This window comes from Anser cygnoides, chromosome 24 (assembly GCF_040182565.1).
Source record: "Anser cygnoides isolate HZ-2024a breed goose chromosome 24, Taihu_goose_T2T_genome, whole genome shotgun sequence".
NCBI lineage: Eukaryota > Metazoa > Chordata > Aves > Anseriformes > Anatidae > Anser > Anser cygnoides.
The window spans coordinates 7,709,215-7,728,631 of record NC_089896.1 but is presented as its reverse complement, the minus strand read 5'-3'; the positions used below and the strand labels follow the sequence as shown (position 1 = coordinate 7,728,631).

The 19,417-nt window shown below is 42.9% G+C and overlaps 1 protein-coding gene across 2 annotated transcripts in view; it reads right to left on the bottom strand.

The window, feature by feature from the left end:
* Positions 1-604: 604 nt before the first annotated feature.
* The window catches only part of MAN1C1 (mannosidase alpha class 1C member 1), a 44,969-nt gene continuing 26,156 nt past the window's right edge, over positions 605-19,417 (bottom strand). For both annotated transcript variants that reach the window (XM_066982646.1, XM_066982647.1), the window contains exons 5-13: positions 18,468-18,548; positions 16,176-16,270; positions 11,765-11,888; positions 9,222-9,315; positions 5,495-5,610; positions 5,126-5,345; positions 2,974-3,146; positions 2,045-2,160; positions 605-1,415 (exon numbers count right to left, since the gene is read on the bottom strand). In XM_066982646.1, the coding sequence (XP_066838747.1) occupies positions 1,292-1,415; positions 2,045-2,160; positions 2,974-3,146; positions 5,126-5,345; positions 5,495-5,610; positions 9,222-9,315; positions 11,765-11,888; positions 16,176-16,270; positions 18,468-18,548 (1,143 nt within the window). In that variant the 3' untranslated portion in view covers positions 605-1,291. The remainder of the gene's footprint in view (positions 1,416-2,044; positions 2,161-2,973; positions 3,147-5,125; positions 5,346-5,494; positions 5,611-9,221; positions 9,316-11,764; positions 11,889-16,175; positions 16,271-18,467; positions 18,549-19,417) is intronic.

Below are 19,417 nucleotides of genomic sequence, written 5' to 3'. Positions count from 1 at the left end.
TATCAAGAGTGTCACAAGAATGGAGAAAAATATTCTATTACCAAAGACCATGCAGCTTTGCAATGACCAGAAAAAAGGCTGGTGGGAGCAACAACCCAAGATCCATCCCCAGTTGCAAGAACTGCTAAGCAGTACTGCTAAGCAAGTACTCCACAACTACCAGGGTCAGAACAAGAGTGGTGTATGAACATCGCTGCACAGTTATCCTGCCTAGAGTCACGTACCAAGGACACACAGGGTAAAAAGCTAATTCAGTACCAGGACACATGGAAGAATCTGGCTTCATCTTTTTCCTTTCTTTTTCTCCTGCTACTTTATTCCGGAAGCAATGTATATGAAAGAGCAAACTTATCTGGGGATTATTTATTTTTTGCTAGAAAATAAGACATTTAGTAGTACTCCTGCTAATCTATACCGGACAGTGAACAAATGATTTAAAAGAGCTGGTGCAGGTGGGAATTGCTGTCCATACAAGTAGATTATGCTGGAAATCAACATACATTGTGAAATATTCCTGAAATAATCCAGTATTGTCACCTAGTTATTCCAAGCAGGACGTAACAGGTCTTTCACAGATGGCTTTAAAGCAGGATCAACCCATAAATGCTTTTTATTTTACAAGACTTTTATTCTCTTTCACAGATTTGACTATTACAGCAGTGAAAGTATTACAAGTGACTCATAACATTTAGTTCCAAATAAAAGTAGAAAAACACAAAAACACTAAGGGAAAGTTAAATGAGATATGATGTGTGATAAATGTGTTTTAAGAGCACAGAAAAAATATATAAAAATACATTAGGATCAAGAAATTTACTGACAGGTTTTGATTTAGTTACAATTTTGACACCATCTAGAAAGCACAGTATATTGAAAACTGTTAATTAGAAAGGTGATAAATCCAACGGTATATAAAAGGAAAAAATGAAAAAGAAAAATGAAAGGAGGGGTGTGTGTGTTGTGGGGAAGTCTATTTTATGGCAAACTTCAGGTCCTTTGGCCACTATAAAGCAAAGTCTGTGGATTTCATATAAATTCTCTGTATAAAGGAATGTCTATGAACTGTGTACAGTATGGCCCAGAATAAACATCTCATTATCAGGCTAATAGAGCTCCTCACAGAGGAAAATAAGGTGCTTATGTCACGGTTTCGACTTCCCAATATAATACTGTCCGGAATTGGACTAGTGTCCCAAAATAACATTTTAGGAACAACACAAATTCCTTTAATGGAAAGGAAATGCAGTAACCTGCCGATGCTGTAGAAGCAGGGTGCTGGGCAATGGCCTCACTACTGCACACTTGCTTTAGTTTTAAAGTTTGTGTGGTTGACTGGCAGGGGGTGAGCCTCTGTGTTGAACACCCAGTCGTCCAGGGACAGCACATCATCTTCACAGAACAGAAGATAGAGGTACCTGGAGCCATAAGGCAAGGGTGGGAGGGAAGAAGACGGACAAAAGGGAGATTAAAGAAGCCCAAGTGGGACTCCAAGCATGTACAAGAAAGCACTGCAAGCAGGACTGCGATGGGGCCACCACTGGCCTCAGCTGCCATGGTTTATGGTGACAGGTTTCTTGCCTGCCTGCCTCACTCTCTTGCTGAAAGTTACCACCCCTGGGGCAAGTGCAGCAAAATGGGATGAGCATCTGTGCTCAGCCACTCCACATTAGCTCTAGCTACTAGCAAAAGAAAATCTACCCCAAGGGGCAGCAAATTCAAATCATAGTCATGCCTCCTCTTTGTGCAGGGCATTAACCTGGCAGAGGGGACAGCTATCACTTAAACGATCAGAGCTAAATAAGCCTCCCACTTATCTAGAGTGACTGTGGATCACAGAAGAACCCAGCACATGAGCAGAAACCTGGAGACAGCCTATGGCAGCAATGGTTCTACAGAAGGAAGTTACCAAAGCTTCCACATCCTTTCCCAATTTTCCCCACAGAGGATAAAAGGCTTTTCTCAATAGAGACTTATCACGCAGACAAAAGTGTTGATCTTGCAGGAATTATGCTACTCTGAAAGGCCTCTGTGATACCAGACTTACTTCAGAGTCTCTGCAAGGAAAAAACTCTGTTGCATGTTGTCATGGGTTGGGACTGTGGTGTAAACATCTCGGATGCCAGAAAAACCAGCTTCTACTCTACAGTGTTTTTCCAGGGCCTGAGAAAGGAAAAGAAATCTCAGTAATGCACAATAGCATGGAGTAACTCATTAATCATTGTCAATCGCATTGCAAGTCAGCTTTATAAATCAAATTCCAAGTTTATAGTAGCTTCTGTCTCTCACTGGTGCTTACTCCAGTCTCCAGGAATAAAGTTAGTTCTAATGAAATAGCAAGACAAACATAAACCTCCTCAGATGGTTCATTGATTGACCTTGACATTACACGTATAGCAAAAACAGATCTCAAGTGGCAACTCTAGCTGTTTGCAGAGCCTCTTTTCCAGGGCACTAGATGAATGACAGTTCTGCCACTGAATGTAGTCCCAGCTAGGACGCAGGACAGCAGTCAACTAGCTATTGCAAGAGCTTGGAAGAGGTGAGGGACTTTCTGGCCGGGAAGTGGTAGTGGGAAAATAAGGCAAAGCCAAGTTTGCTGATTTTCCCTGGCGAACTCCAAACCAATGGTTCAGAGTAGTGCAGGTATTTCAAATACAAGGTTCACTCCTTTAGCAAAGGGCTGTTACATTAACAGCAGGTTTTGCTGACTGAAACACTCCTCTCCATAAACTTCCACTGTTTTGATTGATTGTTTGATTTTAGCATAGCCCAAAGGGCAAAGAAAACATTCACTACGATAAGCAGATAAGCCATACTAAATTAAGCTATTTTGTATATTCCTGTCCCATTACTAATGAGTCTTAGCATCTTAATGATTTAAATCATTTCTGGTCTTTTTCTTGACTAAAGGAAAGATTCTTGTAAGAATTCAGCAGCCTGTAAGAATTATTACTGTGATTTTTGCAACCATACCTTCACAACCTCCCAGCCCCACTGCCTGTACTTGAGATCATGTGTCAGTCGCCACATGTACATGTAGCTTTCTACCACTTCTGGGCGAAGGATATAGTAGCGCTCGCTGAGTCTGGTTGCCATGGCTTCAGTTCCAGTGTCAAAGCGAAAGGCTTCAGGGCCAAGTTTGGTATCTAGACAAAATCACACATTTATAATGAGCAGTTTGATGAGAAAACAGGTAAACAGTTTGTCCAGGTGCTTTTATGGTGTTCAGGATGCAGACATTTGACTAAGGCTTGTGTGAGATCAGAAGAGCAGATCAGTCATGCCTGTGTATCATATCAACCTCACAGCTACTGTCAAAATAGTGGCAACTCCATAGAACACATGAGCTATGCTCACTACCCATTCAAAGTTACCGCTCATTCTGTGGTATGCCTGGGTACTACCTAGCTGAGGATAAAGTGTTTCTGAGGGTGAATACAACTAACAAAACAAAAGGCTTGGACCAGATGTGAGTTTGGAGCAGGTACAAATCTCCCCCACATCCTAGATTTTTTGCTGGGCTGGGATATTGTCTTAAGAACTGCACCACACTTGATTTTGATAGCAGAGCTCTTCACTGAAGAGCTTGGGACCCAGCAGACTGAGCCATTTCAGCTGTACTGGGGCAGGGAGGCTGTAAGAAAAGGTACCTTGGGACCTGCAACCACTTCCTCTGCCTTTCCTTCTGGTCCACTAGCAGCCTCAAAAAGAGGACGTCAGGTAGCAAGGGACAGCTTAATCCACTTCACTACATTTTTATGAATAAAACATTCAAGTACCTTGGTCTTTTTGAGTGTCCCTTATGTGAGGCTCTCAGTCTCTTGCAAAGAACAGCTAGCATTCAGATCCCACTTACAAGACCAACTCTCTCCTTATTTGAAAGACACGGAAGAGGAGGTTGCTTATGATCATGCCACATCAGGTTTCTCTTGCTACACGTGTTTACCACAAGGCCATGTTTCAGGCAGTCATTTTATTGTTCTAAATATTTTCTAAATATTTTGCACACCTTCCCTGGGCCCACCTGTCTACATGTGGATCTAACAGTGTTTGCTAACTGTGCTGTTTGCTGAGAGCCAGTGCACAGACACTCTCTGCAAACAATGAGCTTGTTGAAATGGCAGCACTATAATTAGTGTGGGCAGGCTTGCTACTGTCCTTTCTATGCTGATGGATACTGTTGTAGGTGAAAATTGGCTCTAGGCACTCACAGCCAGAGGGTTTTTAGTTTGGTTGCTTTCCTTTATTTCTCTAAGTGCTGAAGGGATGGGGGCGGGTTATTTGCAAATATCATTTCAGGTTAACCTGAAGTTTAATAGGCAAACATGCGGGATCTCAGCTGCCAATATGGGCTTGCTGATGTGGTGAAACAATCTTTGGGAACAACAACTAGCACAGATGTGTTTGGAAAGGTCCTGGAACGCTGACTACTGCTTTGCTGCCTGCAGGCTCAGAACAGCTACAGAGATGCCTTCAAAGAAAGAAGAGTCCAAAGCTAGCTTATCTTGCTGAAAGCCCTGCAGGCAGAGAACTAGCCCAGTCTCATTCATCACGAGTCACTGCCCTCCCAAAATACTGACTGATAAACACACTGTGTGGTTGAAACACATTGCACTGGACTTGTGAAACTGAAAGACTTAGCCAGCCGGGAGAGGCTGAGAAACTTAATTTTTTCAGTTTGTTTCAGTTTTCAGCAGCTGCAGGTCTCCAACACTCTCCTGTTGGTCTTCTCAGCTGCTCTGCTCCATATAGTGGGCATCCTGCAATTAATCACTGTTAAATTCCTACTTTTGTCTGCATAAGGATGTGAAAGGACAGAATCAAACTACAGTCTTGTTGGGAGAAGGCTTATTCTGTGGCTGAGAGGCAGGACTAGGATTCAGCTCTGGGTTCACAAGAGCTTATATCCGTCTGTCCTGCTGTTCCAGCTGTCTGCCATGTAAAACATACTGCCTTCTCTTTTAGATATCCTGGAAAAGACAATTGAAAATCATATAGACTGATGAAATGAAGATACTGCTGGAGCACAAAACACCCTGCAGCAATCCTCTGCCACACAAACACTGAGTCCATTAGGCTTCAGACTCTCCCTTCCTCGTGTTTTCTAGGCAGCCCACAGGTTTACCTGAACGTGCATAAGACTCATGACAAGTGTTTGTTATTTCTGCAGCAAGATCCATGTAATGTTGCTTCCTCTCTTCACTGGCGTGTTCAGCTCCAAGTGCTATCATGCCCCCAGAGAAGCAAGCCAAGTGGCCCATTTTGTGATCCAGGATGCCTCCCCTCCATTCAGCAATGTATGTCAATCCTCCAGCAGACCTTCTGACCAAATGTTTTTCTATTGCCTAAAGGGATGAAAAGCAGGATCTCAGGATACTTAGTGGACAGGGTGAGGAGTGAATATTAGACTCAAAGATCTATAACACTTTTGCCTGAAACACTCTGATGAACAATGTTCCTAACCAAAAATATGGAGTACCAACCTGCTCCTTACCTCTAATGCATCATCATACATCTTTTTAGCTTCAGAGTCTTTCTTGTCTGACATCAGCCAAGATTTGATGAGATATTCATAAAAGCTGTCTCCGAGCCCTCCAATAGAGACATGGTCTATAGTGGGAAAGCCAAAAAAAAGAACTCAGGTTCATGATATACAATGAGCAGTTGCGTTACAAAGAGCAAACAACTGTGTCCTTTTTGATGTCTTTGTTCTTTCCTCTTCCTTTCCGGTTTCCAGGGGAGAGCTTGCTGCATTACTTTTCCAGAAACGAAGAAAGGTGGAAAGTGCAATCAGAAGAAAAATGTTCTGTCATTTTACAAAGCATTTTACAAGTTCAAAAGAACTATTCAGATGTCTCATTTTGCAACACTTATTTATACTGCAACTTGAGGATTCTTCCTGCTTTGTGAAGCAATCATCATAAATCCCTGCCTCATAAACCAAATGCAACAGCAGGTATTGATAGATCTCTGTCTATATGAAGCTGCTGGGTGCTGCCTCCCTGCCTCAGGAAAGGGAGAATGCATGTTGGATCAGACACAGCTGCCAGCAAGGGGCTGCCATAGAGACCTCTAGATTCCGTCATTTGTAGTCCTGGCTCACTGTGGGACGCCCTGCCATGGGGAAGGCTGAGGTTGTTGGTGTATTAAAATGATAGTGTCAGGTGCAAGGATGGTCACTGAATATTTTATTCTGGAGAGATCAGATTTTCAAGGCTACCTATTCAGAGTATGCAATGCTATGACCTTACCAGAGAGGATGTTAACAAATTAATTGTGAAATGGGCAGGACAGCTGCAGGTTTCTGCTGGGGGAGAACTGCTGGTTGGATTTATATATTTAAGCCTTACCACGGTGGAAAAAGTAATATTAATTCCTTGAAGCAGTGAAGAACTCCCCCTTTTAGAAGAACAAGTCAAATTACCGACCACGGTCTGAAGAGTCTCTGTTAATTAACAGTGTTCACTTCTGTGTCTGTACACTTCCCCATTTTAAATGTAAGCAGATGTGGCGTTGTTTTTGGAGTTACCTCTTCAGATTTTTATTTTCCCTTTCATTGTACATATATAATGTCCTCAGGCTTATTCTAAATGCTAAGTCCTACCAACAGGAGAGATCAACAGCCATGTATTTTCCTAATCATAAGAGCAAATATGCCTGTACAGTATGTCTTACTGATCTACGGAACAATCCAGGGCAAAACAGTGAGATTAGACACATGAATTCAGGGGAAAAAAAAAGAGGACAGACTATTTACAAACAACAGCTGCACAGCCTGTCTCTAAAGAGAAGGTCTGTGATCTTAAGCGTGCCATTCATAACGTCACCAAAGCAGGAGCTCTGGTATGTAATTGCTTTCCATATGGCAACAGCTTTGCCAGCATTTGCCTCCTAAGTACTTTGCATAAACGAATCTTTTATTTCAGCGGGGGACCATGCTTTAATTTTCTAAAGGTAACAACTACACTTAGAAGAGGTACAGCACTGCCTCTTCATTTAGAAGACCTGCTCATTCACCCAGGTCAAAGATGTACCTTTTAAGAAAATCATAGTAATTCCAAGAAAAACATCTTCCTGCAAAAAGCTTTAATGAAAAGAGAGAAAATGAGAGCCTGGCACCTACAAGGAACATCTCTGTAGCAGGCAGCAGCTGCCTTCGTTCTTTGGTCCTTCCTAATCTATTTCGCAGCAGTAGTACTGGAGGTGCAGAAGAGGCTGATGAGTCTTTTCCCTAAATGGAATACAGATTCAGATCACAACCATTACATTATGAACAACTGCCATAGGATTCTATGCCATGAGTTGTCCTCATGATGTGAAAGCCTAGGAGAGAGAACATCTCTAGTCCTTTTGCATAAATCACTCTATCCCAGAACAAGTAATCAGAGACTGCTTTCAATAAGCTCTGAGCACCAACAATAGGCCCCTCTCTAGGTCAGCAAGGGATGGGAGCAGGTCAGTACAATGAAGTCAAATTTGGAGCCATAAATAGAATTATTGGCAGAAGAGATTAATGGTTACTATCAAGCTGACTATTTTAGCCATCTGAATTAAGAGCACAGCTCTTCAGTTTCCCAAAGATTCACTAATGAGCAGTTATGGCAACAGCAGATCTAAGAGACATACACTTCTCTCAGCACCAATGAACAGGCAGAATTAATGCCTGTGTCTGGGAAAATGTGCAGTATGGCTACCAGCTGGGAATAACATAAAGGAAGTACCATCTCAGGGGTGTGGTCACGGATGGAAGATTAATTTTTCCAGTGGAACATATTGCAACAACTCTGCAGAGACAAATGTGGAGGGGAAGCTGAGCTGCTCACAAAGGAATTGGGATAACATAGAAGATCAATTAATGGGACAAACATAGAAGCCTATTTTCTTTCTTCATGGCACCAAAGGACAGCTCTGGTTTAATGGGACAACTGCAGCCATCCAAGATGCTTTGTTGGGAAACTTTTCAAGACAAGCCCTGTCAATTACCATTAGACATGCTGATCTGGCAGTTAAAGATCAGGGATTGCTAACAGCTGATACACTCTCACTGTCTCAGATGATGGCAGCCATTCAACTGCCTGTCACTTACAATCAGAGCTATAAATACTAGTTAGAAAGGTCTGGAGGGATCTAGCAGAGCAAACAGTGCAACACATCCCAGGGACACCAACTAATGCATGATCCAAAATCTGCTTAAACAATATAAAATGTAATCCACTGACAGGCTAAAAGCTTCAGAAAAAAAAAAAAAGACAAAAAAAAGATAATAAAAAAAAAGACTTCTCTTTCATTTGACAGAGAAACATTAAATCCAGCTAACCTCCCTCACCAAACCAAGCAAATCCTTAACAGAGTGGAAAGCTGTGGTCAGGGATCTGTGACAGACCAGAAGAAGCAGCCTTTCTCATTTAACTATCAGAGGGTAAGCCCCTTTGGTGGCACAAAAAGAGGAGTACTGGCTCTTCTCTGGGTAAAGAAGTAGATGTGTGTGTAGAGAAAGAAAATAAATAATCTTTCCCTGGGAACACTACCTCTACTATTTCCTTGCTCTTTCCAAGCCCTTTCCTAATTGTTGCTCCCTTTTCTATATCAGGGCACTAACTGTTTTAGTGCTAGTGTCTTCGTGGCTGGACAGTGCTGGGTTCCCAACAAGAGAAAAAGTATGTATACTTGTCTCACCCTTTTGCACCAAATTGCACTACAGAGCAGGTACCATGGTGACAGGTACATGAATGCACACAAGCAAATGCATTCCTAAATCTTCAGGGGATCTGAGAATATGCAAGCGTCTACCAGTGGTTTCCTATTTGCTATAGCATTCTCAGGAACCAAGTCTCACAGGGCTTCTGCTCACAGTCATCCTGTGCAACTCCCAAGGAAGCCCACAGGCTAGGTGATGACTGCAGGATAAGGTCTTAAAGAGATATGCTGATTTCTAGTATCTGTGTGATGAACCAGGTACCATTATCCTCCCCTGTGAAGGAAAGGCCTAATTCTCTTTCTGGAGGTAAGACGTGCAGCTGGAAACAATGCTGATGGAGTAAGTGTATAATTACTATATTGCATCTTCCAAATCGGGTTGCATTATCTAATCACATTTATAACAGGCTTCCTGACAAGACATTTCTTTGGCTTGCTGCTCTGACAGTTACTATTTCTTCTTAAAGAGTAATGGAAGGATTGAAATGCTACAGGTGGGACTCTGAATGCAGACTGATACCTACGCTGCACCCAGTTCCCTGTGACCGGGCTGAGAAAGTTGGGATAAAGACCCTGCGGCTTCTCCACTCTGTTCAGGACTTTGCGGATGTTCATCACCTAGGAGAAATGAGAGATGAGAACTATGTTACTTCTCTGCTGAAAAAAAACCACCCGTTTTCACTGTCACTGAGAACGCTGTAATTCATCAGTGCCAATCCCTGCCTGAACAAGCACAGCAGCCTGCAACATTGTGAATCATCATGCAAGTGGAACTCAATGACATGCCTCTCCAGTGCGAGGTCTGTGATGGAGAGACCTTCCTGCTGGACTCCTCAGCACAATCTTTATCCAGTTCTGTGGAATTCTAAAAATGATTCTAAAAATCCTGCAAGGCCCTAGTTCAGCAAGCAGCAGAAGCAGTTACCCAATGCTGGTCCAGAAGAAATCCTGAGGATTTGGGATCTGGGTTGAAATGTATAGGATGCGGAGGGTGATTTTGTCATGATCCAAAGGGAAAGGAGTGGCAGGAATGCATGACTCACATAGTACGTCAATTCACCATGCGGTCACTTAACATGACGAATTTGCTCTTTTAATTTCAACAACAGACAGCTGCTTTAATATGCTAGAACAGCCTTTCTTATACTCTATAACCTCCCTTGGTTTCACCCCCATTAAATTCAACAGACCTTTCCCATAATGCATGAAATTAAATGGTAAGTAGCATAAATATTCTACCATAATCTACAGAGCAGCTAATAAACTCTAAATCTTTTATGAAATCAAATCATTTGTACGCAAAAGCTGGCTGCAGACTTAAGATGGTATTTCCAAGTAAGTCATCAGGCTGCATAATATTTAGTATGCCATGCTACTAACATTCAGTAATGACATGTTTGAATAGAAGACACAGATGGACTTTATTCTGGCTAAAATCACAAAAGTCTCAAGCTGCAAGTTCATGAATTGATCTGTTTCTCTGAAATCATTTCGCACAGGATGAGCTGTTTGAGCCCTTATCATCCTCTGTTTTCTCTCTTAGAGGGTATCAAGATGAATGGGATACATTTTCTGTGGCACACACCAGACATGGTCAGCTAATAGGAGTCCATTAGAAAAATTCAGCCTTTATCCCTCTACAAGCTTAACAGGCAAAGAAGAAAATGTGTTACACTGGGGTCAGTGGCTTGACTGGCTCTAAATGCCACAGTTTGAACCTGGAATATGGATGAAATTCTGGTTTTCAATGTTGCATCTTCTTGTCCTTGAGTTTTGAGTGCTCATCTCTCCTTTTCCCCCCTCCATCATTTCTTTCCCATGCACTTTCTTTTCACACCCTGTCCTGGTCCCTCCACCGATCTTTTCTCACCTACCTCGAACTCTCCTCTGATCAATTTGTCTTTATCACTGTTCTCAAGTATCTTTAGCTTGTCTCCTTTATTTCAAATCATCAGTCTTTGTCTACAGAATTTCCTAGGTTTCTAGCTTCCTTTCACACTCTGTTTTCTCTCCTGACCACTGCTCTGCAGCATTCCTCTTGCCTTCCGCACACTCCATAATATTCTTCACTTTGCTTTCCAAGCTCCTTCCATCTCTTTCTTCCTCTCTTTTCCACAAATTCTCTTCTTGGTTCAGAACTGACAGACCTGCACTGGAAATACCCTAGAAATGGACCGTTTTGAGGCTTTTACTGGCAATCCCAAAACCACTGTCTGTTTTCAACCCACTGTGGAACTCTGGACAGGCCTCATTTCCTTTAAGCTCATGGAGGTAGTCTGGATTCTACCTGGAACAAACTGTTGCCCTCAAAGGCTGTTCTCAGGTATGTGCAGTGAAAGCTAATGACTTACTGGTATCCAACGGCATATTTACTAAATTGCTCTCACATGCACTACAAGATCACTTGTGGGGAAAAAAAAAAAAGAAAAGCTCAAGGTAGTGTATAATATTAATAGATTTTCAGTTACAAGTTACACAGAAGGAATCCAATATGCCAACTGTCAGGACTGTCCTACACATGAAACCTCAGCAGAAATCTTGTTGGCTAGAGCATAATGAGCTAATGCTCGAGCATAATGGCTCTTTAGAGCAAAAAGGTCTGTGAGTACAAGAAACTACTATTAGGATATAAGAATTAACAATCATATTGCAGTTGAGATCCAACATACAGCTTTATTTTGGCTGTGCCCTTGTCTGAATAAGTTTCTACTACAACGCCACACAACTGAGACACTGGGAAAAATGTTCCTATCTTCCTCACAGGTGATGGAAACAGGCAGGTGAGGTTGCTACAGCAAATATAAATGGCCAAAGAAAACAATGGAGTAGCTACCCTACAAAGCCAATTGGTCTGAGGTCGGGTGACCTTTACACCCTGCAAGATACAGGTTTCTGAACCCACGTCCCACTCTGGAAGGTTTTTCCTCTGTAAGTTATACTAGTACTGGAGAGAGAGGACACTGCTGCCATGCTCTCTGCTGCAGGCAAACCAAAATGCTGCTTTGCTTCAGCCCTGCCCCCACGAGTATGAACAGACCATTTTATTAGCCAGTTGGGAAGTACTTGCCTTTTCCGCAAATACCGGGTTGCCAGAGAGCTCTGTGAGATGCAGGAATTCTAAGTGCAAGGTACCAAATTCTGCTAAGATGCTGCTTCCGGCAGATGCCCAACCCCAACTCCAACTCATGCCACTGCAAGGAGAGAAAAGGGAGCCTTCATTGCCAGGAAAACACAGCCAACGCCTGAGGTCACTCCCCTGCCCCAGTGCAAACCATGCTTTTGCTATGTGCATGCAATGCACATCAGGTGTTGACAGGGACCATGTAAAGGACATATATGGATTTTTAGGACTCTACCAATACTAGTGGGATGGAGCAATAGCTTTACAAAGGATTGTTTAGGATAGGACAAACAGACTGCACGTACTGGGAAACTGCATTTTTTGTGGGAAAGTAAGCCTTCCCAAACAGATCAACTTAAAGGAAACTTTGAAAGAACATTCACAAGCTGCCCTATACAAGACACTGCGGGATAAAACAGATCTCTAAGTAGCCTGGGCTGAACTCACATCTCAAACATCCCACAAAGCTGATATTTTACATAGAATCCAGACTGTCCCTAAGCACCTTGTTTCAATAAAATTTCATCTTCTTTAGACATACACAACTCTGACATTCCCAACATATGCTTGGTTTCAGGGGGATACAGCATACAGAAACATCAGTGCTAGGGGAAAGTTGCCATTGGGCAAACCTGACTGTAGTAAAAAGCCACGGAGAATCTTAACATCTACAGAGAACAAACCTAACTCTGAAAGTACCCTACCGGTACTCACCTTGCAAGAACAGGAAGGACAGAATAAAACTACAGAAACTGGCCAACAGTCTGAAGCAGCCAGCTTTATAAAGTGCCTCCGATCCTACTTTTGTGTATCATTTCTCACTTTCTGTTTTTTCCCCCTCTCACCCTGCCAAACCCATGCACGGATGGAGAGAAATCCTCCTTGGAGCAAAGGAAGAAGCCAATTCTGGGGATGAGGAAGGCATCCCTTGCCCTTTTATCCTCAAAGAAAACCAACCAAAGGATATGGAAGGGCAGAGGCTCTTCCAAGCACTAACAGTCTCATGCACCTCCTTCCTGGATTTGCTTCTATATTCAACCATTTCCTTCTTGTAGACCACTGCTACAGATGACAGCTCTACACCTCTCTGAGATTTACACAGACAATAAGGTGACCTATGTCCTTAGGCCAAAATAGCCTCTGCAGGTTCTTGCCCAGGGAAGCTTGCCCAAACTATCTAAGAAGTGATGTGGCTTTGATTTTCCTGTGTCTGCAAGTGTTGCTTCTGGTTGGTACTGATGAGGTAACAAATTTCCAGTGATGGGGAGAACACTAGATGGCGTCTGAAATCTTGGCTATGAAAACAGAAGTCTTCTCTGTTGTTTACAGAAGGCTCAAACGACCTTTCTGAGGGGAAAAATGCTTTCCCCTCCATGTGATATATGGAAAACCATCTCAGGTCCAGAGCTATTTGTTTCACCTCCAGACAAAAAGAGTCATTAGATAAGCAATATGTTCACACTGTTTCAAATTGTTCAGTCACTGCCACACATCAGCCTTCCCTGCAAACTGTCAGGATGCTGTATCAGCAGCTTTTCCATCGAAAACACTGTCTGCAGATAAAATGGGTACCCTAGTAACATCAAGCATTTATGGCTGAAACCCCTCTGTCCAGTCTGACCAGGTTAATGGTGGTATTAATATCACATTGGACATATCTGCTGAACCTGGGAGTAGCTGGACCTAGGATGGGTGTGCTAAACAATCCCCTGGTGTTCTCATTTCTACAAAAATCAACTTCTTCTTCTTTATTTACTTCACTGAAGGGAGACGGTAGGAAATACAATCTCACAAAGCAGAAACAGGCTTCTGAGCTAGTTCAAATGAGTGTTTGGAAGCAGCCGAATGAGGCTGTATTTGTTGTGATACAACAGCAGCTGACACAACTTTCCCCTGGGAACCTCTGTCCCACACATGCAGCAAGCCACTGCCTGCAAGGACCATGCTGACAAGAATCCAAGCTCTGGGTGACAAAACACAGTAAAACTCAGGAAAAAGTGGTCTGGAGGAAACAGAGTTTCTGCACTTTGTCCTGGGGTTAAAATGACCCCTTGCAGGAAAACATTTTTCAGCATTACAGACTGAACAAACTGGATCTTCATACCTGACCTATACTACAACATCTCAGAGGAAAATACCTTTTAAAGGACCTTGGTCTTCTAGACACAGGAAAATGCCCAGAGCTCTCTTTATTCTCTTTATGCCCCTGTATGGGTCTTCATTAAACATTGTCCAGGGCAAGTTTGGACTGAAAATGACTGTATCGCCTCCTTCTCTCACAGAGATCCAAAGCAGTAAAACAGTGCCAAGTCAGAGAAACTAGGCAAGGAGGAGGATGAAAAAGGTTCTGGAGATGCAGAGGGTTTATGGAAGCTGTGAAGGACAGCAGGGGCCAGTGACCTGGAACGGGAAGCGTCAGGAGAGAAATCACAGTGTAACACACAGGCAGAGAGCACAAAGCATCAGCTTGAGAAGACAATGTACTCTAGGACCTGGCAGACAACATGGCAGTTAGACCAGCAGGATGAAAAACAAGCCTCTATGAGATATCATTCTGGAACAGAATGATACACAAGGCCACAGGGAAGCCTACCACCGGGGACGGGACACCTGTGAGGTGACCTGATAGAGAGAGAAGACCAGGTAGCTATGGGAAGAGGGGGGCATGGGCTGTCTTTGTACTTGGGCCCTCAAAAATGTATACTCAGAATTGACTTAATGCCAGCATTTGTTTATTTCATTGAATGCCATTCTTATCCACTCCTAAAAGCTTATCCGCACCAAAAGCCTACACATGCTGGAAGACTGTCCTGCTTTTGAGTTGACAAGTCCCTCTGGAATTAGCACAACCTTGAAGAAGTAGAACTGGGGAGACAACTTCTCTTGCAAAACTTTTCTGGGTTTTGTTTTGGCCCTGACATTTGGGTTAAACATCTGTTCTCACAGCATCACCTCTCTTCCCGCTGCTTCCAGTTCCACATGCTATCTCACATTCAATAACTCCCTTCCCCTTTGGGTTTACAGCATGTGGCTGTTCATCATGCTTCTGCACTAGTCAGACAACAGATTTAGCTCACATCATCTTTGCTCCTAAATCAATTGACACTCCAAGCCCTCACAGCAGCTTCACAGCTGATGCCAGAGCTCAAGTCAGTAATATGGGTTCTGGGTTGGGGGTTCAGTTTTATTTTGATTTTCTTTGTGCTCAGACAAGGTCATCAACAAAACATTTTGGGAATGTCTAGGCAGGCACAGTCTGTTTCCTTTGTCTTCACAAAGGGCAGGGGAGGGTTTTTGAAAGGTTAGTCTATGCCAAACCTTTATCAGTCACAGGAGAAGCAGAACATCTCTTCTGTAAAAAGACGATTAAAGTCTTGGTGATGGCTCGAATTTTCACTGGGGTCACATGCACATGAGACAACTCAACGGTGACAGTGATATTTGAGCAATGGATTGGCATGAGTCAAACATCTGACAGTCTTGTACTTCACAGAGATGGGAACCAAACAGGAGATTTGGGCTAAGAGATGAATAATGATTTTCATGGCTGCTGCCCTGAGTTTTGCAAGAGGTGAGGATGAAAGGGTTTTGTTAACACACGTTGCCTGCTGTCTGCGTTTCAGCCAGCATGCAGCTTTTACCCAGGGGGATTTGTTAGTAGGCATCAAAAGGAGCCAACAAGCCCTTATTGGCAGGGAACACTGTCTACTGGTGAGAATCAGAGACTGGGAGTCCAGCCTGCAGGTTGGCTTCTCCTTGCCAAGTGACCTTCAACAAGCTATTTAATGCAGATATCTTAAAGATCACCTCCAGCAACAGACTACCACCTATCCGACATGAAATATTGTGACTCTAAGTGAAGGATACACACCTGCCTGAGTGCTGCCAGCAGGGAGAAAACTATATGATCTGTATATTCCTCCCTTTCTAGCAGCAAAACTGTCAGCCAGTCCCATCCAGTTCCTTTCCCAATTTCCCCAAACATGGAACACGGATAAATTCACATGTATTTGGTTGGGCACATTACAAAAAGTATATATACTGGTCTCCATGTTATGTGCAGACTACAAATAACCTTTTAAAGAAAATGAGAGTGAAGAAAATGCTATTGCAGCAGGGAGCCCTGCCAAGAGGTAGAAGAAGAAACTGCGGACAGTCCAAAATTAATAAAACACAGCCGGGTTTAATTTGAGTCTCCTGCAATCTCTGCCAAGGCACCTCTTGGTTTTGAGCTGGCAAAACAAATGACCTTGAAGAAGAGGGGAGCACCTCTGAGGAACTGCTGCTGTTCCTGCTTGGGTCCTGGTCTTTTACATTCAGTGTTAAAATGATACGTTTGTAAGGACATGTATCTTGCCTGCCCAGATTTATGACGCCACGTGGGATACCAGTGGGGGTGTTAAAAGCTGGCAAAAGTTTCTCTCCAAGTTCCAGAGCTTTACTCCTGAAGACCTGTTAAAAGAAGAAGAGAGGATAAACATTTGATGGACTGCTTGTGAATACTAGTCATGCTGGATTCTTTTAAATCTACTTTTTCACACACATGATTATAAAAAAATGGAAGTATTGCACCATATGAATCTACCATTTCAGATATTCTGCTGCCATAGATCCACTGCACAACAGATCTGAACCAAAAGTCATAGTGAATTGTGGTGTCTGTATAAATGTCCTCTAAAAATCTATACTAAGCCAGACCCAAGGTCCCTGCCAAACTCTCAACCTGCATGTGAGCAGCCAGAGCTGTGGAGCTCACAAAACACCCCAAATACCTCAGCAGCAAATTTCAGTTATCTGAACTGAACAAAAGAGTACTCTTTTGAGACAAATTCTTACATTTTCCCAGTGTGGAAGAGCACACACACAGGAGTGGTGAAATGACTGAATTAAAATCAAAATCATCAGATTTATAACATGGGTTTTCCTAGATGGTGTTATCTACTGTAGCAAAAAAACAAGATTTCCAACAAGCATTCTTTAACTTGTAACTTATTTCCAGGAGGGATTCATGGTTTAATGGCTAAGCTGTTCCTTTTTCTAATCACAATGCCTGAGTTTTGAGCTTTCAAATCAAATTATAGCTTATGGTGGCTTGTAGCACGAAGCCACCATACACAATTATTTTGGGACAAACTGCTGCACGCACTAATTTTTGCTCCAGAGCTTAGACCTGATCAAGGGAAGCTTGCAGGTGACTTAAGAGATTAAGTGGAAGCCTTTTACTTCTATCTCCGCTGTATCAGCCCAAGCTGTCATAGTAATTCTAAGAAAGCAGGAATTTATTGCTCCAAAACTGCAGCACTGAAGAAAGCTGAGATCTCCTGTGAGCTAGCAGGCCTTTGATGCACTTACAGGGAGGTAGGAATTTGATTCAGATGGGAACTCCAGGAGACAGAGACTTGCATTTTGCCTTTCAGCCTGGTGACACTGACTAGGCATATGACAGGCACTGCCCCGACTGCTGTGCATTGCTGCTGACTGCACTTCAAGAGGTCACTATTTGAGTTTTATGGCTTAATGTGGTTTCTTTTTGCTGTTGATCTGAAGCCTGTTGAAGTTGTCACTGAGACAGGCCCTGAGTAGGGGCACTGAGTCTTTGAGAGTTTTCCCTGGTGGGAAATCAAAGATAGAAGTCATTCCTGGAACTCATTTAAAATGCAGCCGAAGTAACAGAGCAGCTCCTGTGCGTGACTCCACGGATTAATGGTGCCACCATGCAGTGATGAGCCATCCAGTCCTATTATGTTGGACAGCACCTAGCCACGGACAGTGTACAGCACAAGAGCTAAACTCATATAAAAGTCAATCTTACAGTTCCCTCACTCACAAAACTCCTCCTTGAAACAGAGTTTCTGCTTGCCTAAGGCTTCTAGGACAAAGGAATAATCTCTTGATCTCTCTACAGCCAACTATAAAATTCCAGTCCAGTCATATTATAAAACAGATTATGGCGTTAAGCTTTGGCCTCTACAGGGCTGGAGAGAAAGAAGGGAAGTGGCAGTAAATGACTCCTGTTTTAGGCAGAACTGCTGAAGGATGGGAGCATCCACTGAATGGCTGCTCCACCACTCTACAAGAGGGGCTGTGACCCCCTAAGACATGTGCCCCTGTCCCTACTAGGCAAAGGGACAATTTGTGGAGCTATATCACTTTGGCATGTGAGCTGGCAGGATACAGGTACTCTGCATGGCAGTTTGACAACCCCTTCCTTCCTTGTGCCCCACGGCACTTTATCTTACAAATTACTGCTACAGAGAGACTGTCCAGACAGAGTCTGGAGCAAGGGCCACTAACCAGTTGCCCTCCTTAGTCTGAGGCAGAACCTGGAGTGATGTTTGATGAAATACTGCCAAAGTTTAGAATACAAAGGAACAAATGCAAAGATCACTGCACGTGGCATTTCACTGGGGAGCAATGTGTCCAAATGACACATTATATTATAGTATATTGCTAGAATAGCCCACACAAGAAAAATCTGTGCAAGTGAGCCAGGCATGGTCTATGCAAGGTAATTATGTGAGGCAGTTAAAAGAACATTAGTTGCATTTCAATACACATACAAATTATAGGTTTAGACTGTGGTTATATAGGCTGACGGGATACTCCGATACACAGAGCAAAGTTGCTGGAGAATGCTGCTGAAACAAACCTCTTCTCCAGTTAAGTAGTACGCCGCCAACAGTCCTCCAATATAGCGGATGTTCACCTCAAACAAGGATGCTTCTCCATTCTGAAAACACAAAATGATATAATTGACTGCAAAGTCTGCACGCACAAATGGCAGCTAAGGCGAACAGATTGTAGGCAGATGCTTATGTCTCCCAGTTCTCACTAACACTGTAACACACTTCTTCATCTAAGATCTCAAAGCACTTTATTTGCTCTACAGTGACAGGTGGAGCCTGAAGGGAAAAGAAATATTGAAATTGCCCATTTATCACAAGCTAACAATACGTAAATCAGTTAGGGCAGGTGTACTGTCCATCATTTCAACCCTGTCTTGGGTTACGCCTTGCAAAAATCTGTGAGTTAGTTTAGGGGAAAAAAGGCCCTCTGAAATGTTTTATTTAAAGAAAAAATGGTACAGCCACATGGCAAAAATATTTTCTCCATTTTTTGTGAAGAGATTACTGCATTAAATAGATGAAACGCACTTCCTGCGTGAGGTACTTTCTGTCATTCAAGGACTCACCCTAGTTTGCAGGAACAGAAATGACCACAGCCTGGTGTATGTCATAGGCATGTTTATGAAGAAACAAACTGCATGATGTATGCATGCCCCACCAACAGAGACAGCAGACATGGATGAATACGGTTCATTGAATCACTCAAGAACCCACTCACCTGGAAATCATTTTGCTCTGCCTACTCAGCTGATGATCAGCAAATGTCAAAATGATTGCATTGAAAATGTGCCGGTCAATCTGTCTGATAAATGATTCCTACCCTCATGCAAATGCATAAAGCCGCAAAACAGAAAGATCTCCCACCAACACAACACTTCCAGTGAGCAGGCGAAGGTGGACCTGAACCTCTGCACTAGCCTCTCATTTCCAAATATCTGCAGGTTACAAATCAGAGCAAATACTTTATTGAGAT